Consider the following 12,157-nt stretch of genomic DNA (forward strand, 5'->3'; position numbering starts at 1 on the left):
TGCCCCCGCAGATCCATTGGCAGAGCTCCGTCCCTGGTCTGCCCAGCCTTCCCAACTCCTGCTTTGTGTCATTGGTTGTCCTTCCGCAAGCTAACCTTGCCGTCCAGCTGTGACGCTCGAGGGTGAGAGCCGTGCCTTCTCATCACCAAGTGGCGAGGTAGGAGGAGGATGGGTCTTAGGAGTGTAGCAGACCCCAGTTTACCACTCACCCCAATGAGTTGTATCTCTTGCTTCCTTGGTGGCCTTGGGTAAGTCACTTGACCTGAGCCTATTTTTTTTTTTCATTTGTTTAATTTCATAGCATCACTGGCCTTAAAGGCCGCTAGAAAAATCAACTAAACTCCTGATGTGGAAGAATCCTGTAGCCTTGACTGAGCTGTCCACTGAGCACTAGTCTTTCTTTTCCTTGTCCCCCACATCAACAGATTGGTGTCACAGACCTGCATGTGTCCCCACATTCACTCTTCACCTGTGTGATCTCTGGAAAAATCACTTAATGAGCACCTCCTACAGCATCTGTTTCCTTATCAGGGGGATGGGAGTATGAGATTAAATGAAATGCAAAGCTCCCAGATCGATAAAGGTCACATGCAAAATGCTTGGGGAATGAAGTTCTTAAAAGTACAGCTTTGTCCAGGCACCTGCTTGGCTCAGTCGGAGGAGCATTCAACTCTTAATCTTGGGGTCGTGAGTTTGAACCCCACGTAGGGTGTAGAGATTACTTAAATAAATAACTAAAAAAAAAAAAAATACAGCTTTGTCTCTAGGTGATATAGTGGTTCATGGCTGGTCCTACAGTTCTAAATAGCAAATTAAGGATATCCCCAAGATATTCCGGACACCCCCTCCCACAGCTGTCCCCACACACTGCCCACAGCTGAGTCAATGCCACCCCCACCCCACCAGCCCAAGGACAAAAGGGAAGGAAATGAGGCCACACTCCATTTGCTCTCTGACTGGATCTATGTCCTCACCGAGCTTATGGGTATATCTGTCTGTCACCCGGTCTCTGCAGCAGCCCGTCTCCTTAGAGGGTCCTTCTAAAGGCCGGAGAGCCTGCACTGTCAGCAGAGGTTCCCTGGTGGGCATGGAAACCTTTGAATCTGGAATCCCTGACCCTGGTGTTTCAACTCACTCTGGGTTGCAGGGCTGGGAGGCCCACGGGGCACTGCTCCCCGTACTGGGAACATTCTCCTTCCAGCCAAGCAGGTAGAATTCACACCCTATCAATCAGTCTTTCAGAATATCTCCCTGTTGGTTAAGTCTGAAAGAGCTCCGTAGACCCTATCAATGCCAATTTCCCAGTTTTGATACCGCTGCTACAGGAGATGTTACTACTGGGTACACCGGTGAAGGTACAGGGAACCTTCTTGTTGGTTTTCCCAAACTCCTTGTGAATCTATAATTTCAAAACAAAAATATCTCGTTAAAAATCTTTTCAAGTTCCTTTCCACTCCCCAGGCCACACCTGTCTATAGGCCCTTACCACCTCTCTCTTGGATCCTTGCAACCTCCTCCTGATTTTCCTTCGGTCTTTGGTCTTGGCGCACACTGTTCCATCCAGACGATCTCATCCCCGCCTTGCCTCCTCCGAAGGATCCACTGTGGTGATGGCTGGAACAGCGCCTTTAATAAACGATTATCAGTAAATTGCTCAAGAGGAGAACTCAGCAGAGCCTGCAGATCTTGCCCTCCAGCTTCCGAGACAAAGCCAAAACCTGGAAGGGGCCCCGCCCCTCCGACCGCTCCAAAGATCAGGCCCCGCCCCGCGAGACGGGCCAACGGCCAAGCCCCGCCCCTCGGGACGCTCCTACGGTCAGGCCCCGCCCCCAGGTGCCCAACGGCCAGACCCCGCCCTCGGGATGTGCCAACGGCCAGGCCCCGCCCCGCGTGCGTGCGCGGCCTCGCGGAGGCGTGCCGGCGCCCGCGTAGTCGGAGGCTGAGGTGGCAGCGGCCCTGCCAACATGGAGCTGCTGCAGATGCCGGAGCTGGTGGGCCTGTCGCTGTTGCTCGGGCTGCTGGCCCTGATGGCGACGGCGGCGGTAGCGCGGGGGTGGCTGCGTGCGGAGGAGGAGACGTCCAGCCGGTCAGCCGGTTAGTGGAGCGGGAGAGGGGCGGAACGGGTGGGGACGACCTCCCCGTGGTCCGACGTGCGGCTTGGGCCGGCAGGGGTGCCGCGGACCACCGGGGCCTCAGTTTCTCCTTTGGTGAAATGAGCTTCGCTTCCCGAGACGAGGTACCGGCTCGCCGGGGTGGTCGCGCCCGTAGTTACAGGTTGGGTTCCGCGCTGCCGCTTTCTCGGTGGCCGAGACCAAGGAGCTGTCCCGTTCAGCCTCCGCGTCTTCCCGGGGTTGCTGCGAGAGCGCTTGCAAACTCTCGAGCGCCCTACTTGCTCGTTATTTTAGGAAAGCGGGGAGGAGTGAGGGGAGACGGACACACATTTGGAAGCGCTCCGACTAGTTCTCAATAGGGGGGGGGATTTTTCCTTTAGGGAGCACGCTGTCGCGTAAGGAAGAAGAACATCCGAAAATGTAAGTGAAAAATAGAGTGTAATAGGTTTCAGGGAGGAGGTCGGTACCAGCAACCGGAAACCCACGGGTGGGAGTGGTCAGCCCTGCTTTCTTGGGGGGGGGCGGGTCAAGGAAATCTTCACTGAGTAGGAAACACGTGGTGTGGGGTCTTCAAGGCTAGATGTGTCAGTTTGGCAAAGGAGGGAGGAAAAACATCACCGGCAAAGGCAATGTGCATAGAGGCGGGCAGTTCTCAAAGGGCATTTGATGGGACTCTAACGTGAGGGGAGAGGAGAGCACTGCGGGGACAAGGCTGGAGAGGGCAGATTGTGGTGGTCTGTGTACATGGGCTTCAGGAATTTATTTCCTGTAGTAATTGAGGGGCATCTGCAGTAATCTTAACACATGCCAGCTTTGCACCTGTCCTGATTCTCAATGAAAATAGCTATTTTATGCAAAAGTGACTGGCACCATTCCCGGCACAGGGTTGGTGCTCAACAGGTGTTGACTACCTACCTCTCATCCCTGCGTTCTCTCTGGTAGTTCTGTGAACCTTTAATGCTTGTGTTGGGTAATCATAACTTCTCTTTAAGGCAGCCAAGGCCCAGAGCAATTAAGTAACTTGTAACCAAGGCCAGGGCCACCAGATTTGGTTGTGCACCTTCTTGCCTACCTACAGATGTCTGGCCAACCATCTGCACTTGGCTGGCTGTGCTATGTACCCACTGAGCTGCGCCTGCCCAGAGAGGGTGCCTTTTCTAATTTGCACTGAGGTGCTGTATGCAAGCAGTCTCCTCAAGATCACTCAGATCACACAATCCAAACCCAGTCTGATTCCAGACCCCTGTTTTTGCTGACATCACTGTCTCTTCTCGAGCTTGGGACCCTATCTGGTCATTTCTTGCTGCTCCACTCCATGCCTGGCCCAGTCATAGATGGTCAGAAATGCTTAGTGAGTGAGTGAATGGTTAGATGACACGGCCCCTCCTCACAGGCCAAAAAGCAAATGGATTGCCACTTGACAAGTCCTCGAGATCCAAGAAGCAGAAACAGCATCAACGAATTCGCAAGGAGAAACCTCAACAGCACAACTTCACTCACCGCCTGCTGGCTGGGGCACTGAAGGTACATGGGTCCCCATGCTCAGCACACATATACAGAGACTCACCCTCCCCCCCAGACTTTTCCTCGTTAGTATTCTGTGCACACGACAGACTCTTCTGCTTCTGACCAAAATCAGTGGGGATACCCCATCCTGTCCCTCCTAATCACAGGCCATCAGCAGCTTGCCGTTAATCCAGGCGACAGACCCCATCTGCCCAAGGGGTCCCTGTTCATACTTCCTGCAACCCTTCCCTTAGAGCCACAGTGGGAACATATCTTGCATGGACTTTAGCAGCAATGGCAAGTACCTGGCCACCTGTGCAGATGATCGCACCATCCGCATCTGGAGCACCAAGGACTTCCTGCAGCGGGAGCATCGCAGCATGAGAGCCAATGTGGAGCTGGACCATGCCACCCTGGTGCGCTTCAGCCCCGACTGCAGGTGGGACTCAGCGGACTCAGCTTTGCCTGCAGGTGCCCAGCCCCAGGCTTATGTCTTTCCCATACCCGATGAGGATAGCAAGGGGGGACCTTGGATCTCCTTGGGCGTGGCAGAAAGAGTATCCGGATAGGTTGAGCACTGCCTGGGGCTCCCTGGAGTTCTCTGCATTTTACATAGCAAGGAAGCAGAGAGGGGAAGATGTGTTCCTACTTGGGAAGTACCAAACAAAGCCTGGCTCCAAATTCATCTTGGAAGCTATCATAATGGTTTTCTAAACTCTAGAGAGACACTGCAGGAGCCAAAGCTATGAGAGTCATATCTTCTGAGGAGTATTAAGAGGTTTTGAACCAAGGGGTTAGTTAAGTTGCAGGGCTGGACTGGGGCATGATTTTCCTCAGAGCCTAGCATAGGAACTGGCACACATAGGTCTCTGTGTCCAAACAAATGAGTGTCTTGTCTGCTACCTGTCTCTAGAGCCTTCATCGTCTGGCTGGCCAATGGAGACACCCTTCGTGTCTTCAAGATGACCAAGCGAGAGGATGGGGGCTATACCTTCACAGCCAACCCAGAGGACTTTCCTAAAAAGCACAAGGCACCTATCATCAACATTGGCATTGCGGACACAGGTAAGAGGCATTCAGAGGGTGGAGCTTACCTAAGACTAGAAGGAATAGCCCCAATTATTTGTGGAATGAGTTAACACTGCCTGAGAATTATGCTCAGCCCTAGTGTGACAAAGGGGCTCCAGCTGTTGGCCCCCCTGGAGTCCTGGAGCCATAGCAGGTCCCCAAGGGAAGCAGGTAAGACCCACAGTCTTGAGCAAAGTCCTTATCTGTGGGGACCCTTGGCCCAGGAGGGGAGCATGGATATTTGAGGCAGCAGAAGCCTTTATAAGTGTCTCCTTAGACAATGACACTTGGTCAGGTCATTGACCTCAGTTCATGTCACCCTCCTCCCCTCTCAGGGAAGTTCATCATGACTGCTTCCAGTGACACGACTGTCCTCATCTGGAATCTGAAAGGTCACGTGCTGTCTACCATCAACACCAACCAGATGAACAATACCCATGCTACTATATCCCCCTGTAGCAGGTGAGGAGGGAGGGACTTGGCATCTGGGATGGGCAGAAGTTGTGGCCAGGTACAGACCAGAGAGCCAGCTTCAAATAGTGGAAAGAGCATACAGTGTGGAATCAGGACGCCTAGACCCAAGTCCTTAGTCTCTCTCCATCTATAGTTTTTAAAAGGCTAGGTGGGGGGACTATATATATTACAGCGTGGTCATGAGGATGAACTAAAGTCATGTGTATAAAAGTGGTTTTAAAAGATTGCATTGTTTACATATAAGATTATTCACTTTCTCAGGAATGAGGTTTAGTGGGTTGGCAGAAATGAGATACCCTTAAAATTAAGTTGTAAAGGAACCTGGTTGTGTGGCAGGTTTGTGGCCTCGTGTGGCTTCACCCCAGATGTCAAAGTTTGGGAAGTCTGCTTTGGGAAAAAAAATGACTTCCAGGAGGTCGTGCGAGCCTTTGAACTGAAGGGGCACTCTGCAGCCGTCCACTTCTTCGCTTTCTCCAATGACTCCCGCAGGTTAGTGCCTCCTCTCTTACGTCTTACCGGTGGCTCTCGGCTCCTCTTGGCAACCAGGGCCCTTTTGCCTATCTCTGCAGCAGCTCTGAAGCATGTGGAACGCCTGGCTGGCCCTCAGCAGGAAGTAGGCCGGGCAGTGCAGTTGGCTTCCTAGCTAGAGCCCCTCACGCCGTCCCAGTGCCTCCCCCCCCAGGGTGTGTTGGGGCTAGAGCCGTGATTTTCCATGCTGCAGGATGGCCTCGGTCTCCAAGGACGGTACGTGGAAACTGTGGGACACAGATGTGGAATACAAGAAGCAGCAGGATCCCTACTTGCTGAGGACAGGCTGCTTTGAAGAGGCGAGCACCATGCCGTGCCGCCTGGCACTCTCCCCTGACGCCCAGGTCTTGGCCCTGGCCAGTGGCAGCAGTATTCATCTCTACAACACCCGGCGGGGTGAGAAGGAAGAGTGCTTTGAGCAGGTCCATGGGGAGTGTATCGCTGACTTGTCCTTTGACATCACTGGCCGGCTTCTGGCCTCCTGTGGGGACCGGGCAGTGCGGCTTTTCCACAACACCCCCGGCCACCGGGCAGTGGTAGAGGAAATGCAGGGCCTCCTGAAGCGGGCCTCCAACGAGAGCACCCGCCAGAGGCTGCAGCAGCAGCTGACCCAGGCCCAGGAGGCTCTGAGAAGCCTGGGCGCCCTGAAGAAATGACTCTGGGAGGGTCTGGCAGGAAGGATCTGGCATGCTGCTGCCACCATGGCTGCCACTTTTCTTCCCAGGTACTCCCCAGCTGGAAACCTTTTGAAAGGAGTATTCTGATTTTCTCAGTGGTGGCTCCTCTCTCGTTTTCCCCATTGAAACTACTCTTGCCTACTTTGATCTCTCTCTCTCTTCTTGCTGGTTGTGACTCCTGGCCTTACTTGACCTCCCAGTCTAATGACCAAGGTGCTTCTCTTTCTCCTGGGCCCAAGGGATGGAATCTGTCTTCCAGGGAATTAGTAAATTGGAGAGAGAGAAGACATGGCCTTGACCTTGTGGCAACACATCCTGGTACCCAACGGAGTTTGTAATTGTGGAGGCAAAACCTAGGGGACACCTGCGTACTAACCAGCAGTCTTGGCAGGGGTAGGAGCCTGGAGGACCTTCCAGTGACAGAACTGTGGCATGGTGTCAGGGAAGGGCTAGTCTTGATCCAGGCAAAGCTCCTAACTCCATCGAAAAGGAATTCATTCTGTGCCTCAGTTTTTTTATTTGTAAAATGGAGAATGATTTTTTTCTTGAGCTGCTTATTGCAAAGGTTTTGTGAAGGAATGCACACATGAAGTCTCTAGATTTGGAAGAAAAGTGGAAAAGAGTAGTAATCTATGTGGTCTGTCGGCCAATCTCACTTATTAACTACCGGGTAAAAGTGGGACTCTGTGTAGTTTGAAACTAATTAAAAGGAAAGAAACACATCCCTTGGAAGGTGAAGTTTCTGGAACTTGATCATACATGTTATATCTGGTTCTGCTTTAAGTTGGGTAGAGGAATCATAGGATTCCAAGATAGGACTCCTCTCTTCCAGGTTATATCCTATTTGGGGAGACCTCCTTTCAGTTTGTCAGATATTTCAGTGCCTGCTCTGTGCCCGGCACAGCACTAGGCACTGGAGATAAATATGAACAAGACATGATCGCTGCCATCAATGATGGCTAGTGGGAGAGAGGCACACGTGGCTATTAAGGGCTTTTTGCTAGTTAATTCATAGCTATAGATGGCTGCTGTAAAAGTCAAGGCAAGAGAGAGGATCAAATCAGGACGTAGGCGATGGATTTGAAGTTGAAGGGATAGAGTTGGTAAGACATTAGGCATTTCGAAGTTCAAATGTTTTGGATTTGAGACTCCTTGGATGTGGGAGAAGGGAAATGAGGATCTTAAAGACTTGAATCTTGGCAAAATGTATTCATCTGAAATCACGTTCTTGCTGTCTCTGTCCCTAAAACCGGGGCCTCCCCTAGACATCCCCAACTCACAAAGGTTTGAACAAGGCACAACCTTGGAGTTATCCCTAATGACTCCCTTTTTCATTAATCCCTCCGGCCTACTCCCACTCCTACCATCTACTCCATCAGAAAATTCTTTCAGTTAGACTCCAGATTGTATCCTGAGTCTGCTGCTCTCCATCTTTTCTGTTACCATCCTGGTCCTAGCCACTGTCACCTACTGCACTGTGATAAGGTAGCCTCTTCACTGGTCCCCCTGCTTCCTCTCTTGCCTCATTAAGTCACACTCTCCATAGAGTGATTTTCGAAAATGCAAACCAGATCACATTGTTCCCAAACAAAAACCTTCCAAAGGCTTCCCATCGCACTTGGGACAAAATCCAAAATTCTCATCATGGCCTACAGGGTCCTATGTAATCTGGCTTCTTCCTTCCTCTGTGATCTTGTTACCGCCCTCCCAGCCACCCCAAGTTTGCTGTTACGATTTGACCAAGCCAGGTTCTGTCCCGCCTCAGGCAGAAGCTGTGCCCGTGCCCTTCCCTGTGCTTGGAAGCCTTTTTCTGTTCTCTTGGCCGACTTGTGCTTGTCATAATTTAGTTCTCCGTGTCAATTACCCTTCAGAGAGACCCTCCCTGACCACCCAGGCTGAAGTAGCCCTTTCCACCAATCCTATCACACCTGTCACATTAGCTTACTTTATTTTGTGTTTACCTACTGCTATGTGAAATTATCTTGTTTGGATATTCGCCTGCCCCAGGGGTTTCCGCTGAAATGCTTCCGGATGTCAAGTGGAAAGTGCAAATGCACGCATGGGCCCACCATGGCCTGGGTGCCACATGGTGGGAAATGGGGGAAACAGAAGTGATCTCCAGAGGGCAGGTGTCTGGGGTGAGGGCTAGGGGTGGCCACTACTTCTTATTCAGGAATCCAGCAGAAGTTGCTTGTTTGCGAGAAGCTAGAAGTTGGCGATTTATTATAAAAAGACAAAACTTAAGCCCTGTGTGGACCAAACAAAACACTTAACATGGGCCAGATGCAGCCCACCAATCTCTCAATGGCAGCTTCTGGGTTGTTCGTCAAGCTACAGAAATGTGAGCTTCACAAGGGCAGAATCTTTGTCTTATTTGGTCTGTTTCCCAAGCGCAATACCAGGGGCGCAGAGTAAGCACTCAATAAATATTGAAGTCAAATCGGGGGCAGTTCGCAGACATTTCAATACCCTCTGTGCGCGTCGTCCCACTCAGTTTCCGTTGTGGTTTTATGCTCCTGATAACAGACTTCTGGTTAATAACACTATGCACATGGGTCCCGGTGAATATTTGCTTTCAGGTTGTCAGAAGAATGAGGAAAACCATTCTTCGCATGTTGGCTTAGCTTTGTCTTTACTCTCACTGTGTATCCAGGAGGCAGGTGACCGTAGCATGTTGAGTTACTGAAGTCAGAAGTCTTTGGCTCCAGGGGCGCCTGGGTGGCTCAGTCTTTGGGCGTTTGCCTTCGGCTCAGGGCATAATCCCGGCGTTCTGGGATTGAGCCCCGCATCAGGCTCTTCTGATGGGAGCCTGCTTCTTCCTCTCCCACTCCCCCTGCTTGTGTTCCCTCTCTCACTGGCTGTCTCTCTCTCTGTCAAATAAATAAATAAAATCTTAAAAAAAAAAAAAAAAAGAAAAAACAAAAAAAGAAGTCTTTGGCTCCAGGTTTGGCCAGGTCACTTACTGACTTGAGACCTTGAGCAGATAGATCACTGGGCCTCTCTCTGAGTTTGTTTCCTCATCTGTAAAATGGGAATAAATCCTGTTCTGAGGGCCTTGCAGGGCTGTGTCTCATGAGACGAGTGAAGCCCTACAAAAAAAGTCAGAGACTTCCTGAGGACACTGCTCCTCTCACTGATGTCGAGACTGCTTCTCTTGTCAGCATGGAGAAGGTATCTAGATATTAACATAGAGCAGAGGCCGCCGTGTGTTTTTGATTAAAACTCTGTGCGTGTGAAGGCAGCATTAATATTTTAGTATTACTATCTCAACTTCTGTGGGTTTGCAATTTTTCAAAATAAAAAGCTGGGGTTATATTTTAAATGGTGGTATATAGCCTGTTTTTATCAGTCATCAAAAATAGAACACAGTATTTAAACCACAAAAGTGCACGTTTAAAGGCCTATTGATAGTCTAGGTCAATTTCCATCAAGGTGAGAAGGATCCTCCTATTCAAGATTGTCCTGTAATTGGAGATGACAGGAGGTGAGCAGGAAGCACATACTGTCGTGATGAGTCATCAGTGGTAGTAGCTTATCTCAGTGTTAGACCTAACATTGCCCCAAATTGGCCACAGATCTAGAAACTTAATAATTTGGGGGTTCATGTACTTCTCGACACAATTGCAGAGGAGTCTTCTTGGCGAGCATGGCTTGGTTTCACACCCAGCTCTTGAGGCAGAGGCGCACTGGTGGGCACGGGTTGGCATTGCAGGATTGGCCGCAGCAACCGAAGGCGTTCTTACCCGCAATTCCAGTGTGTCTTCTAAGCTTGTCAGCGCATTTCCAAGACTCCATTTCTCCGATTCCAGAGTTCGGGGTGGCTGGAAAATGAGTGTGGTTTCCACTTTCCAGTCCTCATGCTCTCCGGGTGTGAGTCCATCCGTGTTCTCTCGATCACATTAGTAGCAGCTAACTTGAGTACTAAGCATGTAATCCCCTCCAACCCACAGTTGTTTTTGCCTCAGCCATTCTCCCAGCAACCTCATCTTAATTTTTATTTGGTGAACGACACTTCCCTGACTGTTAATCCATATGGCTTAGAGGAGAGAGACTGAGACAACCTCCATGGTGGGCACATAACCAATCGTCAGGTCCCTGCACTTTGCCAGATCTTTAGAAAAGTGATATCTTTAATTTTCTGCCTGGATTGCTTAGTAAGTCGGATGTAGGCTTATTACGGCAGGTAGTCCTGCCCAAGAAAGAAGCTAATGCCGGAAAGCCCAGACCACGTGCTGAGGATGCTGGTGAGGCTGGCGGACCCAGACACACCTGAGGTGTCTGCCATTGGACTTGTCAGTCACAAGAACCAATAAATTCTGATTGATGATTAAGTCTGTTTGAATTGGGATATTCTTACTTGCGATGGAAAGGCCTTAACATCAGTATTATTAGAGAATGCAAGTAAGTTGCCTGAGGCACATGATAAATGGCACGCTCCAATATTTCAGTTGAGGCCCATCTGGTACATATCTTTAGCCATCAGGCACATCCCCAACATTTGTAAAAGCCAGAGGCAAGAATACAAATGGAGATCCACATGCCATGTCTTAATATTTCAAAGTTAAAAAATCAAGGTGAGCCCAGATTCGTTCCATCCTCTAACCATGACATAACATTCTGGAAGGCCAAGTTTGAATTTACAATTCTCAGAGTCTGGTCTGTGCTACAGTGTGGTGTCACAGATGGCCATCCTGTGGTCTAGGCCTCTTCCCTTCTCTTCCCATCTGGTTCTTTCCCATGTTGCAAGGGCAACCCCAGCACACACCTCCCAAGTAGCCTCATATTGCTGCAAACCACCATCCCTTGGCCACCCGGCACTTGGGCCTTAGGGTGTGCACCATCTTTGTGAAAATGGCCCCGGGGCAGAGGCTCCTCCTGTAGGCCTTGGAAGCAGGCTTGGGTCATTTTGGACAGAGATTCCAAGGTCTAAGATGGGTACCTGAACTTGTCTGGTGGGTGAGATGGGGACACAAGCTCTGGGTGTCCCCATTTCCCTGGTCCTGCAAATCCTGTGCCTCGTGCAGAGGGACATAGCCGGAGGAGGCCAGGACAAGTCCCCTAGAAGGAGTCCTCTTGGCCCACATCTAACACATTACCTTTTTAACCACACCTGGTTTTTGCCTGCAGTTTCAAGTTCACTAACCTAAGCCAAGCTCTTCTTTTTTTTTTTTTTTTTGATAATGATTTTTTATTATATTATGTTAGTCACCATACAGTACATCCCCGGTTTTCGATGTAAGGCTCGATGATTCATTAGTTGTGTATAACACCCAGTGCACCATGCAATATGTGCCCTCCTTACTACCCATCACCGGTCTATCCCATTCCCCCACCCCCCTCCCCTCTGTAGCCCTCAGTTTGTTTCTCATAGTCCATAGTCTCTCATGTTTCATTCCCCCTTCTGATTACCCCCCCTTTTAAGCCAAGCTCTTCTTAACCCATCAGAAATGAAATACAGTGAGTATTGTGAGTTCGAAGGGTATAGCCAAGTATGTCTCAGAGTTCTTCTAGAAGTTCGGGATATGTGGAAACAGCCCTGCATATTAACCTGTATCTGTAGCCTGATTACTGCCTCTCCAGAACTTTTAAGTTCCTCCAAGTATCCCACAGAGCAGCTGCAGCCAGGACACCTGTATGGAAGCCATTCACACCATCATTCCTCCATCACGCCCCAGGATCAAGCTGACCGGAAGTCATGGGGGGCTGAGCTTTTCCTCTTGTGGATGCTGTCTTTGCAACATGGGCACTCAGCTTCTCAAACTGCTCACTGGCTGGTAGCGTAGGCTAGCTAAT

At 50.3% G+C, this 12,157-nt stretch overlaps 1 protein-coding gene across 1 annotated transcript; it reads left to right on the forward strand.

Moving 5' to 3' along the window:
* The first annotated feature begins 1,853 nt into the window (after positions 1–1,853).
* Positions 1,854–9,686, forward strand: TBL2 (transducin beta like 2). Its single transcript, XM_026516011.4, has 7 exons — positions 1,854–2,094; positions 3,505–3,635; positions 3,872–4,056; positions 4,531–4,682; positions 5,021–5,147; positions 5,496–5,648; positions 5,881–9,686. The coding sequence occupies exons 1-7, from the start codon at positions 1,965–1,967 to the stop codon at positions 6,341–6,343; spliced, it is 1,341 nt and encodes a 446-aa protein (XP_026371796.1). The 5' UTR covers positions 1,854–1,964; the 3' UTR covers positions 6,344–9,686.
* Positions 9,687–12,157: the final 2,471 nt, after the last annotated feature.

Source organism: Ursus arctos, unplaced genomic scaffold (genome assembly GCF_023065955.2).
Source record: "Ursus arctos isolate Adak ecotype North America unplaced genomic scaffold, UrsArc2.0 scaffold_2, whole genome shotgun sequence".
Lineage (NCBI taxonomy): Eukaryota > Metazoa > Chordata > Mammalia > Carnivora > Ursidae > Ursus > Ursus arctos.